Source organism: Histoplasma capsulatum, genomic scaffold, assembly GCF_000149585.1.
Source record: "Histoplasma capsulatum NAm1 scaffold_3 genomic scaffold, whole genome shotgun sequence".
Classification (NCBI taxonomy): Eukaryota; Fungi; Ascomycota; class Eurotiomycetes; order Onygenales; family Ajellomycetaceae; genus Histoplasma; species Histoplasma mississippiense.
This window is the reverse complement of record NW_001813980.1, coordinates 2,766,730-2,782,191: the sequence shown is the minus strand read 5'-3', so window position 1 is coordinate 2,782,191 and position 15,462 is coordinate 2,766,730. Positions and strand designations below refer to the sequence as shown.

Genomic DNA, 15,462 nt, shown 5'->3' with positions numbered 1-15,462 from the left:
GGTGACCGCATGTGATGCCAATGATGAGAGGCAAAAACAAGGGCCATCGGCCCGTAGTTGGCGGTATTCAGGACACTGTCTCTCTGGATACATCAATAGTGCCATGTTTCAAGCTTGGAGGCTTGAACCCACACACTAAAGAGCCAGCAAACCCACAAACCAGGAGCCTGGGACCTGACCCTTGTCGACCCTTGTCGACCCTCTGGGCTTGCGACTTGCAAAGAAGCCAGAATTCGACAGGCGGCGGTGGCGGGCACCAAAGCTGCTAGGGGTCCTAGTGTGCACGCCGGGATGGCGCCAGAGTTAGTAATATTGAATCGACAGCTTCGCGAGTGTTCCTTTTTCAGGCGTTCATTTCCAATTTCCCACAGCCATCCCGAAAACCGGGAGCAACAGTGGGAGCTAGGTCGAATATGACGGGGACCGGCTGGCCTCTAAGGATCCATGCAGCATTGAGTGGTGGAGGCTGAGACGGAAGAAGAGGACGACGGCTTGGTGTCGGTGTCGTTCATTTCTCCATATCGCAACCCTGGGGAACATCTGTGGGTTACTGAGTACATCAGGCATCGAGCGACCATCAACGGGCCGCCTCTGTACATGTTGCTGCCATTGCCCAGATCCCCATTCGCCAGGCGCTCTTCTGCACATGAGTAGCGCGATGTTTGCTTTTTCCGAATCGCTTGTTGCTTCCTGCTGAGCATCACCGAACCCTGCCTGTCATGCCATCGCGATCGGTCCCTTGCGCATCGCATACCTGGATAACCCCAGGCAAAATACGGATTTCATGAACCGCAGTTCCAGTGGCATATCCACGTTTCATGTTGGAAACCAGATCTCGACTGTAACTGTTGGCTCCATGCTCCGCTAGATACGTAGGTACACTGACTGTCGCTGAATATCACTCCCTTCCCCTACAAGGCTGAATATACCCCATCGTGAAAACCTATATAATTTCTGGTCGAGGGAAACTAGACCTGGTCCTTTGCCATATGGCGGTACTCATGTGGCTGTTGCGCCTTCAGGATCGACATCGCAGAAAATTCCAACAGCCTGCCGTAGCTGAAAGGGAAAATTAGATTTATCACATAAGTCTATCTCTCCCACCAAGCCAACGACAAATCTCCCTGGGAATGGATATCCTCGACCTTTGCAAGCCTCCTCAACTCCGTTCCTAGATTCGTGCAGTTTGGCAACCGCCACAGTATATCTACAGTTATCCAAGTTTGGAGCGAGCTAGTGGCACCTGGAAGTTCTGATCACCAAGGCTCCAAAAGATGGATTCTGGAATTATTTCACATCATTCACAAACGTTCATTGGCAGCCTTGACTTTCAAGAGGCCTATGCTCATCCTCACATTGCATGCCACAGTGACACTTTCCCATACTATTAGTATGTTCTGAAGTTTTGACAAAAGCTGATTAGGCGGATAGCAATAATAAAGGTGTTTTGTTCGATGCCGATATGAGTTCCGGCCCAAGCAGCCGACGGCAATGGCATACATAAATACCTGGATACGCCAACTAACACATTGAATCAAAACTCAAAATTCAGAAGGAGGAGTTCTTTGCGTTCCATTTGTTCAGGCCCATTGAACTACTGCCTGTTCCTCACGAACCTACAATATGGCACGAATCATAGAGTTGAAGAGGGTGGGATCATCAACCGGATCACGTCCTAGGCAATTCAAATTCCTTTCTTCTTGTGCATTGATTGTGGCAAAGATAAGGCGGGAATGGTATAGCGGTTCCACCGAATCAAAGGAGGCGAAAAGTTAAGGGAAAGAGAATAGCCAAATCTCCTGTTCCCCAAGCCGCATTTTTCGCCATTGTTGGTGTTTAATCTGCTTGGCAAATTGGAGATCGAACGTACCATACAGAGAGGCTTTTTGGCCTTCCGCCGATTAATCTGAAGCTTTCAACCGCGAGTTCAACCCCAACAGATTTCATGGAAATCCCCTCGATTCCTGAGGATCTCAACGGTTAACCTAGGAACCTTCCATTGTATAATGTCATAGGCTATCATAAGATCTGTTCAGGTGAAGAGATTGGGCTCACCGCTGAAGACCAGGCACGTTGCCAATGACTCAATTGGGATTTGCTTGAAATGTTGCAACGTCTTACCTCGCTGACAATAGCCTGTTTCCGCCGGGGTGGCGACTGTGAAACTGATGAATCCGAAAGAGACCCCGTGAGCCCTCACTGTTGAGATATCATACGAAGACCAGAGTGTGGATGAGGGCTGAAGACCACGACGGAGCATTGAACCAGCAGGATTCAAGGAAACTCTGCCCTGCTGATAATAATAACTATACAGCAAGCGCTGATTAAGAATCGGATTTGGATACATCATCACTTGCAATGTCCAGCACAGCATTGTCCCTTTTATGACTGGAAACCTGGGCAATGATAGGACTTGCTTAGCGCTGCTCTTTGGAAGGTCAAGGGTAGTGAATGGAAAGACTTCCAAGTGTGGCTCTGATGGTGAAAGAGTGCTTATGCGAACCATCAAGATGATCCCGTCCATATACAGTCAAGCACTCATCCAGTTACGCATTCCCTCATGCCTATGCGGTACTAAAGTTCCATCAAACTCAACTCTTTGATATTGATATTCACCATATGGTAACCTGCCTACACTACAAATATGATCAGAAGCTCGTTCCACCCTGAAACTTTACAACGATATTCTAACCAGCGTACAAGATTCGAATAAGGCAATATAAAACCTGCAGTTACCATTATTGTTATATCGGGGAAAGCATCGGAGATCGTGAATCGTGATATTGATACTAGCTCTTTCCTCATGTGGGGGGAGGTACAGTACATGTAATAAGTAGTATGTAGATTGCAGCCAGGCATCAAATCCAGATGAGCATGAGTGTCAAATTGGCTGAAGTCATCCCAAGAAATAAACAACAACAGCTAATGGATATGTGTTCAGGAAGTGCCCATTCAGATACTTTTATATGAAATAGGTGACTAGGAACAAGGGCTGAGAAAATGTCGGAGATCGATACACAAGACACACAATCCGGACGTTCTCATCGGTGGAGAGACGAAATATATTCATTCCCACTCCTTTTCTCACCTCTCAACTCTTTCGAACCTATCTCTCCAGTCAACCACGCCCTTCCCCTTTAAGATCCTACTCCCTTTTCGTTGCAGTCACGGCTCATCCTCTCATGACCAACCCCGCTCAAAGAACATGAATGGAGTTAATACAATAGAGAGAAGAGGACGGGAGCAAGAGATAGGAAGAGAAGGACGCGAAGGATATAGAGTCAGGAAAGCGAGCGAGAGAGAGAGAGAGAGAGAGAGAGAGAGAGTGTTTGTGAGTGGCGTGGAAAAAACTCAGCAAGAAAGAGCCCGGATTGTGTGTATAATAATAATAAGAGTAACTAATCTCCCATTTCATAATCCGCGCTCCTCCATAGAGAGAAGAAGGATGGGATCAGGAATTAATTTTGGTCTGCCAACGCTCCGTTAAGGACAATCTTAGTGGGGGGAGGCAAAGAAGAAAGAAAAAAAGAAAGGTTGTTTATCGAAATAAAAACCTCCTTTTCTTGTTTCGGCTTTCCAGATGTCCTTGCAGTACCCCAGTACGGTTCTGCATCGTTGGAAAAAATGATGAATTTCCCTTTTGAACAACAAAGAAACATAACAATAACGCAAATAGTAATTAGGCTGTTTTAAAACGACGCGCAAATTTTGTGCACGAGGATCCAGAGGGCGCAGAGGAGAGGGATATGAGCGGAATTGATGAATTTGATGAATGGTGCGCAAATGGGCTGAACATGGTTGAAGGGATACTTCGATGGAAAAAGAACCAAGTGATGTGATTGAGATGGTGGCCAGGTCGCCAGTAACACAGTGTAGTTCTGAAATTCAATTATCCATTTTTGTCTCAGCAAAGACAGCAGCATGTTGCAGATTGGATTGGAAACATGTTCTTGTTCTTGCGGCCAACAGAAAAAGAAAAGGACAAAAGGTCCAGAAAGTTACCTAATCAAAATCACGTGTGCATTTCCACTCCCAAGGATCTCATAGAATGAACGTTGTTTTGTATTAAAACTAACTAGCCGAGCAACAACTAAATAAGATTGGGGAGCACGTGATCTAGGGTAGCCGTAGTATCCACCTACAGGATCGCCCAACGGTGCCAAGATCAATCCTTAAGGTAGCCACCTATTCCTCAAGGCACGTATATATATGTATATTGATTTGCAGTATCTAAGAATGTGAAATATAGTAGAATTTGTTTATTATGGGTTCAGGATTTAAGGTTCCTACAGAGAGTAGGCTACAGAGTACGAGTACACATCCACATATGTCACCCTGGACTGTTGTTAACAACGTAGCAGGAAAGCCATCGACTTATATTCTTCTCGTTTTTGGTTGGCTGGTCGAGTCAACAACGAACGACCTTGAGATTATCGATCCAGTCTGTTCTCCGCGGTCGAATACTGTCCCAGCTAGAGTTGTTCCCAGAAAAGAACGTCGACTCGTTTCGTGGTACAGGATAAAGTCAACAAACCGTAGAATGAATATTCAAAAATCGCAGCTAACTATCAAATGTCAGGTTACGGGATGATTCCTGCGCCTTTCAGACCGACCTAAATAGATATCTTTCGGAAGGGGGGCCGGGTCGGGGAGGGGGAAATTGAGCAGAGAACAAAGGGTTTTTATTTTTCTCTCCGTTTCTTCTTTCCTACTACTGTATGTCTTGGTGAAGGCAGGTCTCTATTGTATTCAGTCGATATTTGGTCCTCGAGATCTAATCTTCTCTGGCCACTTTCGCAGATGGTGGTTTTGTAGCTCGTTCAGCGAGTTAGAGTACAAGTTCTAGCACAACTGGCGACAGATCAGACCATAATAAGAGCTGTGTTGCGACAGAGGTAGCAACGCAATGGAAATATCCCGGCGATAAAAGCCATCTATCCTCCGGCAAAGACAGCACCATGACATAATCGTTACAGAACAAAGCGGCACTCTAGCAGGACAATGCCTTAGGAACAAAAACTGTGTTGTAGGGAAGAAAAGTAAACGTGTAAAGAAAGAAAGTCAAATTGTGACAGAAGAAAATACAAGTTAGAAAGGACGCCCAAAGATCCCCAAAGACCCCTGGAACCCACTGGGTAGGGAGGTGGCAATCCCTAGTCATTACTTTGGAACAAGGCAGAGATACTGTTTGATACAGCGTCAGCGATAATACTTTTAAATATACCACAAGTGTATTAAGCCCTGTGAGGGCGGCAGATTTGACAAACCTCTCTCCGTAGTGATGACGCCTTACGCTTTCTGATAGGAGCGCCGATAAATCGATGACTATCAATTTTTTCGAATCCATCGCGTTCGGGGGGATCGGAAACGAATTGGTGATTACAATATAATCGATACACTTGCAGGCCTCCATCTCCTGCAGTGAGTCATGATTAAACAAGCCATGTGTGGCGATGCAGTACACCTTTTTGGCCCCGCCCCTCTTCACCACTGTCTCCGCAGCTGCGATCCACGAACCCGGCTTATCAATCATATCATCGACGATAAACACTTTCTTGTCCCTCACATCACCAACGAGTGTTACCGTCCTCTCACGAGTGAACATTTCCTGCTTATTATCTTCTTCGTCGGAGGAAGCGGCAGCATCAAATGAGCCTCCTAGGGCATGGTCAGGATGGAAGGACGATGCGTTGGAGATAAAAGATAAGGTCATGGGATCCCGCGAGGATGGTTCATATTCGGTGCCATTCCTATCTCCAGAAATCGTGTTAACAGAAGTTGACGAGAGAATTGGCGAAGAGTAGTCATCGTCAACAATATGGCCCTGCACCAATCTACCTGTGATCACCTCTCGCGCGCGCTCATCGGTGTACTCGAACGCGGCCTCTTGCTCAGAAGGACGGCGCGCAGAAAATGACGATTCGATTTGTTGCGAGACAGTGGTCGAGGCGTGTGGTGGCGTCGGTGGTGATTCAGACTCCGCAGCAGACGCCGTTCTTGCCAATGGACTAGGGGAGACATTTCGTTGAGAAGGTCGAACGGGAACTCTTGTTGAGGGAGGTTGGGACCCGGGTGGTTCGGTCTGAGGAACCGGATCAACAGGGGTCTGTTCGTCCTGCGGTGAGGGAAAACCGCGATCAACAGAATCGAAAAATATGGCGCTTCCTGATCCACTGTTCATGTTTCCCCGGCTCCGATCTGTGTTCACGATACCAAAGTTTAGCTTCAGCGCATCCGCCAAGGATGTCACCCTTTTGCTTCCGCCGGCATTTTTTGTGACTACAACAGCTTCATTCCAGCGAGGCACATTCATCCGGATCCAGCGCGCAATCAAGGGCTCAGCAAATAGGTTATCGACAGGTCTTCCGAAAAAACCTTGCATTTGAGATGCCTGTGGTGAAAACTTAGTGCTCCATTACATGGAAGCGAAGGATGACATTGTGGTGCCTGAAGGTGAATCATCATACATGTAAATCCACGGTAATTATATGATCTACGCCGGCGACAGTGAGCAAATTGGCAAGCATTCGAGCGGTTATCGCGCCACGATGGCTCTTCTTTTTTGATTGACGAGAGTAGGGGAAATAACTCTAGCATGTTAGCAGCATTGGCTACGGGTTGAGAGAAAGGAAGTAACCTACGGCATCACCGCTAGAGAACGAGAAAGAAAACAAGTTAGAGGTTGGGCATATTTCAAACTAGAACTGAATCTGGATATGAATAATAATCTATACATACCGGTAATTGATTTGGCAGAGCCACCTTTACAAGCGGATATCATGATAAGCAGTTCCATAACGCTATCATTGATCTTGGAGCTTCCGCTTTGCACAATGAAAACATCCTGGTTCCGCACGGAAACACCAATATTGACGCTTGTTTCTCCGTTACTGAATTTGCGGAGTTCACATTTGGCCGGGAGCGTGCCTAGACGTTCACAAATGGCCTCTGTTAGGGTAGGATGCGAGCTGCCTGAGAAGATTTGGACCCCACGCATAGTTTGGTATGAGCTGTAAAGGGGGCGTGAGAAAAGTCAGCTATTAGCGGTCATTGAAGAATAAAAAGTCAAGATGCTGCCAGTAGTGATATCAATCCCGTCTCCTGCCGCAGCCACTGCAATGTTCCTATCTGAAATTGCTGCCAGTGTTGTTCTGAAGAGTGAGGTTGGCATTTTTGATGGGGATTTTGGGATCTATGATTGTCTTGTGGCATGTGACCAGACCAATCTTGCTGAGATAACATTCTTCCCCATCAACAATATAGTTATACTTTCCAACCTTTTCTAAAGATAAATGTCTATAATTTACATTGATTCCTCTTCCTCGTACTACGGCCCACATGTCTTGCTATGCTGCCCTCTAAGTTCCCACAAATCCAACCAGGCGGCTCCTTGATCGTCGCATGGCAAGTCAAGAACAAGCACATCCTAGTGGTTGGCGGCGGTGAGGTTCGTCGCTGGTGCATAATCATATCAAATCCCAATTGGTGTACCTTCAAACTAACGCAGCATTAATGCCAACAGGTAGCTGCCGGCCGCATAGTGCATGCGCTCAACGCCGATGCAAAGGTAACCGTTATCAGCCCGTCCTCAGGCCTCAACGACGAAGTCTCCTACCGCGTCGCCTCGAAACAAGTCTCCCATGTTGACCGCAAATTCGAGCCGCGCGACCTCGACATCGCCGGTGATAGCGGAGTAGGGGTGGTAGACATGGTGTTCGTTGCCATCGATGACCCAGAGGAGTCAACGCAGATCTGGAAGCTATGCAAGCAGCGCCGGATTCCAGCGAATATAGCTGATGTGCCATCAGAGTGTGATTTCTACTTTGGAAGTGTGCACCGCGATGGGCCCTTGCAGATCATGGTGAGTACGAATGGGAATGGGCCGAAGTTGGCCAGTATGGTTCGGAAGGAAATTGCGAGCACGTTGCCCGGAAACACTGGGGCGGCGATTGAGAACGTGGGCAGCTTGAGGAGGAGACTTAGAGAAATCGCTTCTTCGCATCATGATGGACCCAAGAGAATGAAATGGTCAGTCATATCTAACTTCTTTGCGTCCCTGGTGCACCCACTCCGTCATCATCTATGTGAATTTTGTCTATCGTTCCCCTTCCATCTGATAGCTGCATAGGATATCTCGGATATGCGACATGTGGAGCTTGGAAGAGCTTGTGGAGATGGATGAGGATGATATCGAGACCCTCCTTGGTTACTATCTCTCCGACAAGGTGCCGACATTCGAACAAGTGCGTCTGGGAGAAGACGCAGACTGGATTGGTTTTGACGGAAGTATGGGCTTTAGCTGTTGATGGGGCATTTTATCTACTGGCATATAAATCGTTGTTGCCTTGGCTGGATAGGTGGGTGCATCTACAATATTCCTAGTGGTTTGCAATAATTTGCGGCGAATCTAATGGTAATTCCGATCGTAAATGCATTGAAATGAAATGTGTAAGAATAAATATAGTAAACTAGTTAGTCGATATTGCATGGCTTTGGAGTATTGGATTTTTCTCATGCAGAGTTCATAATTTCAACCAAGGGTGACAACGGCAAAAGCAAGGAGGTATAATGTGGAGGTATTCATATATGTAATCGCGCGAAATCTGGAATTAAGAATTGCCAAGCGCTTTGGGGAGGACATTTAGGAGAAGAAGTAAAATCAAAAGAGGAAGAAGTAATTTCGAACCAGCAAAGTCTAGGTAGATGTGCAGTACAAAATGGCGTCTACCAAATAACTCAAGGTCGACAGAATCATTAAATGAAAATGAAAAGGAATAAGAAAAAAGAACAATCGTGTGGGTAATAACAGGAAAATAAGTGGAGAAGATATAGAGCGCTTGTGAAGGTCTGCAGGTCGCTTTTCATTTTATTCACCGTCCTTTACTACGCCGCCTGCTGCCATTAAAATAGTGTTGAGAAGTAAAGCTCCGTGGGCTGGAGGGTGTTTCTGGTGGGATGTACGGAGGCATTCCGAGACGGCACTCTCCTACACGACGGAGAAAGGAGTATAAGGCAAGCCGAACGTCGTTGTTGAGATCGCGGCCGAGAAGATCAATGCAGATTGGATAGAAGGTTTCAATGTGCTTTTCGAAAGTCTCACGGGGCATGCCGGTGTATCCTTCCATAACGTCCACGACTACTGGTCGCCACGCCACGATGTTGCGTTGCTGGGTTTCTTCATCCAGATGGGCATAACCACGAATGATATCCGCGCATAGGCTAGAAGTGAATAAGGTTATTTAGCTTTCGGAAATGTTGTATTTCGCTATTCAAATTGGAGGTTGTTCTGGAGAAAAAATTAAAAAAATAAAAAAAACCTACGGGATAAGTGCAGCTTCTGTCTCGGCTCTGCTGTTCCTCCGTTCGTCACCTTCATCATGGTACATGCGGAACAGAATATTGACATATGTAGCGGCACTTCCGCTTTCTTGTTTGAGAAGATTCGGCGGCTGTTTCATGAAACCCTGCCGCCACAGTTGGACCCTGAGATCCTTGGCTTCGTTGAATTTTTTCGCGAACTGGTAACTTTTCTTAAGGAGTGCCATGAGGCGGAGAAGTTCCTGGCTGGGTATCTGTGCGTAGACGGCATCATTCGAGAAGAGCTCGTGGACTGTCTCAATCATCAGTAACTGTAGAACGCAGTTGGTGATGATTCCGTTAAAGAAGCGTCTTCGTGCAACTGTCACTATTGCAGGAGGTTGGCCCATTTGGGATTGGGGACGGTAATCTTCAAGCTCCGAAGATGCGGCTGGGGGAAGTTGGCCAGGATTCAATTGGCTATCCTCCGCATCATGACTTTCCCCATCAAAATGAGTATTTCCATTAACCTTCGTAGGCATAGAAGTCGACGAAAGCTCTTCATTCATAGTTTTGTCAGCAGACTCTTCACTTGCCGCATTTTCGGCATTGCGTTTTTGAGCCTCTAATTCCTTAAAAGGTGCTGTGGTAGTTGCAGTAAATAGTTCATGGGCAGTAGTCTTCTCAAACAATTCCACGAAAGCCCCTACGATTTTCGTCCAATGCTTCTCCTGGAATTTGGAGACGTTTTGTAGGATAAGTTGTTGCAAACAGTTGCTGCCAATTCGTGCAATCGTGTCGTTCTCTTGGCATATACATAGAGTGAGTAGCTCCAAAAACCGATCCAACATATACTCGAGGGAGTCAAAGTAATGTGTGAACAGAGTAATCATATTACGCAGAGCTTGGATCATTGTGGTTGAGAGCCAAACAGACAATTCTTCATGATTTGGCACCTTCGACATCTCTGATTTCGACTGGAGGACGATGAAAATAGGATAAAGCAGTTGTCTCCAAAGGATATCCCAAAATTCTGGAGGGAAGTCTCCTCCGAATCGGATTAAAGTCTCGAAAAGATAGTTCAACGCCCTATTGTTGTCATAATTCAGTAAACAAAAAATATAATATAAGTATAATATTGTGCTATCCTCTCTCTTACCTTGATCGAACTTCAAGATCATCACCAGTCATCAGTACGTCCTGGAAGGCAATCAAGACAGGATACCAGAATTGTTCTTCCGCCGATTGTCGACTTGGCTGCAGAGGTTGAGTCGGTACATCAGCTCCTTCTTCTCCAGGGCGGCGTTGATACAACGGGCATTCAGGAGTCTTAAGCATTTTAGGAATGGTGGATTTCAATGTTTCAATTGCCTGAAGAGACTTTTTCTGGAACTTGAGGTTTTTCGAGAAATCTGTGAGGCACACAATGAGGTCTGCGAAAGCGCCTTGGGTAATGATAACACCAAAACGAGTCGTGTAGACCTGCAGGACGTGCTCAAATGCCATGCTAACGATTCCCTCTGTACGCAATCATTAGAAGTCATTTCTTGAAACCAAAGTCACTCTTCCATCTTGTTTTGGAACATACCATAGGGCTCTCGCGCAGCAACACTGAAAACACCAAACATAGTTCTCCATCCAGACCGAATATTATCACCACGAGCCTGAATCATCTGGATGAGACAGCGAAGTACCATATCCTTGACAGTAACCGTAGTGCTGTGGGCCATGACGTGCTCAAATGGTTTCAAGAAATCTTTCTGGAATTTGAACCCGGGCAGTTCTCCCAATTCCATAAACTGCATGGAAAGCTGGCGGAGAGAGTCGAGAGCAAAAAATACAACGGCCGTATTGGTATGACAGCCAACCTGGTTGAAATGTTCGCCCAAAATCTCCCAGATCCTGCTCCATTCGATCCTCACTCGGGTCATATTATAGTAACTGATCTCAACAACTTTCTGGAGGCTGTAAGTACGAGGTGAGTCACTTTGGCCAGAAGATTGGATTTCTTGCCAGCTCACGTGGCTGAGCGCCCGAACAAAGTCTACAATGGCGTCGTTGGAGAGGTTGGCAGTGTTCGTAAATATGCGGTCAACGCCACGAATCATTTCTGTAGAGCGACTTTCCATAGCCACCTCGACACGGTAGTGCGCATTTGCATTTTGCATGGAGCGAGGTCGAGGTCGTCGGTGTGCTTGAGAAGATTTTCTGGAGCGAGAGGCATCTGCAGTTGACGGTGGAGTAAGCCTAGCCATCGACACATCCGGCAGCGCCCCTTCATCCACGCCATCGGTAAGGAGCTGGAATCTGTCAAGTTGACTTATACAAGTCAAGATTTCTCGCCAAGATTCCTTCAAGTGGTTACCCTCAGAAATAGCAACATCAAGCAGCACCTTCAACGCTTCCATATTTTTAGCCATCATTTCTCTGAGATTGCCTAGATTTGTAAACTTCGCCAACACGGTAACGAAGGCAACGCGAGGGGTTTCTAGGTCGAATCGGCAAGCGATGCGGATTGACAGACGAATTCCCTCCATACAAAGACGTATCGTGTCTAATTGTTGAGTATCCTGGACATGCGCCGAGAGACCAGAAAGAAAGGACATCCAAGTAACATTGAACATGGACCCAACATGCCGCGCCGAGGTCGCGGGGATAAAGCGCGAGAGAGCTTCTTTGATCGCAGACTTGCGCTGCGCTCGGATCAAACTTCGATAAAGCTGTTCGGTTTTGTTGGCAATCTCCTCCGATGCTTGCGCATAGCGTTCACCCTGTACATCTCGGCCAACAGTTGCCAAAACTTGCCCTGCCCTGGTGGCTAACCCTGGTTGTGGTTGTGTTGGAATGCCCAAATTAGCAGCATTCTCCCTCTCGGTATTAAGAACGATCTCATTATTAGCGATCTCGTCATAAATACCGGAGAGGTACTCTTCGGGAAGGTCGCTATTATCATTGATCCCGCGATTGTTGTTGATAAAATCCTGCTTCGTCATTCGCCTTCCCTTCATTTTGGTGCTGTGAAGATCGGTATTTAACAAGATAACCGAATATGCAAGAACGTAGGCGGCATCAGCAGTGGCGAAAGCATTCGGGTTGCCAGTTAAATATCGCTCAGCAAATTTAAGCATGAACCGGTCAATTTTCTGGGACTCGCCAGGTAATCGAAAACTCTGCAAGAATTGCCGGAGAGCATCCACGAACCGACGCTTCTTGAAATCCATACAATCAACAAACGCGTGCATAATGGCAATATTTTCGGCATCGCCCTCCCCGAGATACTCTCCAAGAGTTGCTTTATCCAGTCGGTCATTTCGAATTAGGAAGTTCGCGATATCCACAGGGGAGTTGGATCGGATGAATCCTTCCGAGAGCAGCGCCTTGATTCCTCTTTTTGGTTTGAAATTAAATTGCTTGATAGCATTCGTGAGGGCAATTTTTCGCTGCTTTACTTTTTCTATTTGATTGGGATCATCATCTAATATAGGCGCAGATTGACTGGGTGTAAGATCTCCACTCTCAGTATTAGGTGATGGCGCTAGGAAAATAGAGCTCGTATCTAGAGATTCTCTGGAACCTCCTATGGACGATCTAGATTGGAATTCGCGGCGTGTAGGGTTTTGTTCTTCGAGTTTCCGAGATGACCAAACATCCAACGACCTTAAAATTTGTACTAGACACTCTAACGCACGTTGTTTCAAAACGTATTCTTGGGGAATACTTTGGGTGCCTGTGGGTGTTCCAGAGCCCATTTTCGCTGTGGAAAGCGAGGGTGGAAGTGTTCCTTTCTGGTGCCAATCATTATTAGGAGATTGGGATTTGCTGTGTTCCTGATATTGTTGCTCCTGCATCGCCGTCACTGTTATAGGAGTGCTCGACTGCCTCGATAAATGTTCGATAATGCTGTTTTTCGTTAATATTGCTACATTAAGTTGGTATCAGTCTAATATTGACATACCCTTGAAATATATTTTCTAAAGCCGTCCGATCACAGTCATAATTCAAATAAATTTCCACAAGTGCCCTTGGGTCGGCGGACAGCCTCTCTAGAATGTCCATAAAATATAGTTTTTGAAACATTGGAGAGTTCCGCTTTTCCAAAATGGCGAGGTAAATTTCTTTGAGAAATACTTCAATTTCCTTCTATGGAAATTGTTAGAAATTTACCAGAAAGGAATTAGTACCAATGCATTCAAGAACTCACCTTGAGCATAACTCTCATATGTTTGAGCATGAGCCAAAATATCTCGCAACCAACTTCAAAAACGCGCGGAACAGAGCTAGCACCATTTCTACTCAGACTTAGACAAAGGTGCGGTTTGACAGCTTCTAAAAGAGTCATGGAGTCGGAGGAATTGCTGCTATGTTTTAAGGTTGAGAGAGGAGAAGTAAAAACCGCGATATGATTGCTGAGGAGATGTTGGATTAAGTGCAAGGAGAGCAACTTGGATCTCATATTCTGAGATTTGATATCCAGTTGCTGTTCGTGAGAAAGAGCTTTATGACTGAGTTTGCACAACGCGCGGAAAACGAGGAAGGCATCTTTCACATATATTTCATCCACGTCGTCGTCGGCGAAGGAATCACCTTCGTCGCCAGATACAGACTTTTCACGCTTCCTGCTAACTTTCGCTCGCGTAACCATTGTTGGAGCATTATCGTTGACTAGAAGAGTGTCCTTATTTGTTTCAAAACTCTGCAGGGTGAGCTTCTCTGTCAAATCCTTGGCGACGGGTTGGTCAGGAACAGGTTGGGAAGCTTCAGATGACGAATCTTGCTCGCTTCGCAAGTCACCATTGGCCTGGCTTATTGAGTCCGGCGCTGGTGAGGAACCATCATGGTCTTCCCTGTCGCGAATCTGGGTCTCCTTAAGATCCAAACGAACGCGGACCCTGTCGTACACAGTGCCTACCATCTGGGTGAGTGACCCTTGGGCAATCTGTTGGTTTTGACTAGATTTGGAATATATAAAGATATTATATATTTGTCTAACAGCCTTTAGAAGACCAGCTCCGTGGACGACAATTTTGTCATTCAGTACGGCGGCGAGGAGGGACTTAATGATCTGTTGTTGAATTTCAGGGGGGGTTGATTCATTCTCAAAACAAGAACAAATTGTCTCAATAGCACGCTCTATAAGTGGAAGCTGATCGGGGGTTGCCTGTGGATCTTCGCCAGCAGCAGGGACGGACGGGAACGCGAAATAAGAATAGGTGATCAGCTTGCCGATACAGTCTAGGGCTGTCACCTGTAAGGGTATGCTAAGCGTCTTCGTAGCCAGCTGTAACGGTGCAAATATGGCTTCTGGATCAATAGGTTGTTCGTCAGATTGTTTAATATTCGCACGAGCTTTGGCCACAGCTTCTTCCAACCCCTTGCTCCGCCGTGCATCCTTTGAAGACCCGATTGTATCGAGTGCCGTTAAAATGAACACAGCGGAGCTAATTGGCGTAGATCGCTGGGCGTTCTGAGTCGTGACGGTAGACCTCGAGTCTGAGCGCGTTCTGACATCAAATGTGCTCGGATCTGTTGCGGTATCATCCTCTGGCGACGGAGATTTTGCCATCTCCGATTCGTTATGTGCAGAACCCTCAGCGCCTTCATGGGGTTCAAGAGCTGTTACCCCACTGTCTGGATTAGGTTCTTCAGCATCTGTATTCTCAATGGCAACAACTGTTTCTGTCTGCTCAAGATTGTCTGCTGTCCGGGAGGAGAAATCCTTGGCCTCTTGCCGAAGGGGGTGTGGATTCGGAGTGGTAGCGGTCGGGGAGACATCCATATATACTTTGTTTTCCCCGTCGATAGAGGAATCGTGCTCTCCACTGCTATCAGGTGACAATGACTGGGAGCCAGTTTTTTGGGGGAGCTCATGTTCGTCGCGTAGGCCGCTGCCTTTGAGGGAAGCCTCCGCCGAAGCCGCGGGAGGGACATATTCGAGCTCAGCCATTGAGATGAACAGCGGACATAGGAGGGTTGCACACCGCTGAGATAGCCGTCTACATCGAAAACCGAGAAGAAAGCAATAACCAAGGAGAAACAAACAACACAGGGTATATGAAAAACACAAAAGCCACGACACGACGATGCAAAGCAGATCTGGAGCCCGATTCATAAATGCCGAGACCACGGACTGTGGCTTCTAGTCATGTGATTATCACTCAGCCACTC

At 46.6% G+C, this 15,462-nt stretch overlaps 4 protein-coding genes across 4 annotated transcripts; 1 reads left to right on the top strand and 3 right to left on the bottom strand.

Annotated features, from left to right (window-relative positions):
* Positions 1-5,153: 5,153 nt before the first annotated feature.
* Positions 5,154-6,382, bottom strand: HCAG_03976 (ribose-phosphate pyrophosphokinase; the record flags this gene model as incomplete). The annotated part of the gene is made up of 2 exons (XM_001541828.1): positions 5,154-5,184; positions 5,268-6,382. The coding sequence occupies 2 exons, from the start codon at positions 6,380-6,382 to the stop codon at positions 5,154-5,156; spliced, it is 1,146 nt and encodes a 381-aa protein (XP_001541878.1).
* Positions 6,383-6,637: 255 nt separating this feature from the next.
* Positions 6,638-6,997, bottom strand: HCAG_03975 (ribose-phosphate pyrophosphokinase; the record flags this gene model as incomplete). The annotated part of the gene is made up of 2 exons (XM_001541827.1): positions 6,638-6,651; positions 6,739-6,997. The coding sequence occupies 2 exons, from the start codon at positions 6,995-6,997 to the stop codon at positions 6,638-6,640; spliced, it is 273 nt and encodes a 90-aa protein (XP_001541877.1).
* A 351-nt stretch (positions 6,998-7,348) lies between these two features.
* On the top strand, positions 7,349-8,306 carry HCAG_03974 (hypothetical protein; the record flags this gene model as incomplete). Its single annotated transcript, XM_001541826.1, has 3 exons — positions 7,349-7,447; positions 7,523-8,028; positions 8,129-8,306. 3 exons carry the CDS (start codon positions 7,349-7,351, stop codon positions 8,304-8,306), a joined length of 783 nt encoding a protein of 260 aa, XP_001541876.1.
* A 564-nt stretch (positions 8,307-8,870) lies between these two features.
* HCAG_03973 (conserved hypothetical protein) lies at positions 8,871-15,241 on the bottom strand (the record flags this gene model as incomplete). The annotated part of the gene is made up of 8 exons (XM_001541825.1): positions 8,871-9,219; positions 9,322-10,386; positions 10,457-10,817; positions 10,886-11,255; positions 11,319-12,751; positions 12,986-13,197; positions 13,253-13,437; positions 13,499-15,241. 8 exons carry the CDS (start codon positions 15,239-15,241, stop codon positions 8,871-8,873), a joined length of 5,718 nt encoding a protein of 1,905 aa, XP_001541875.1.
* Between the last annotated feature and the right edge of the window lie 221 nt (positions 15,242-15,462).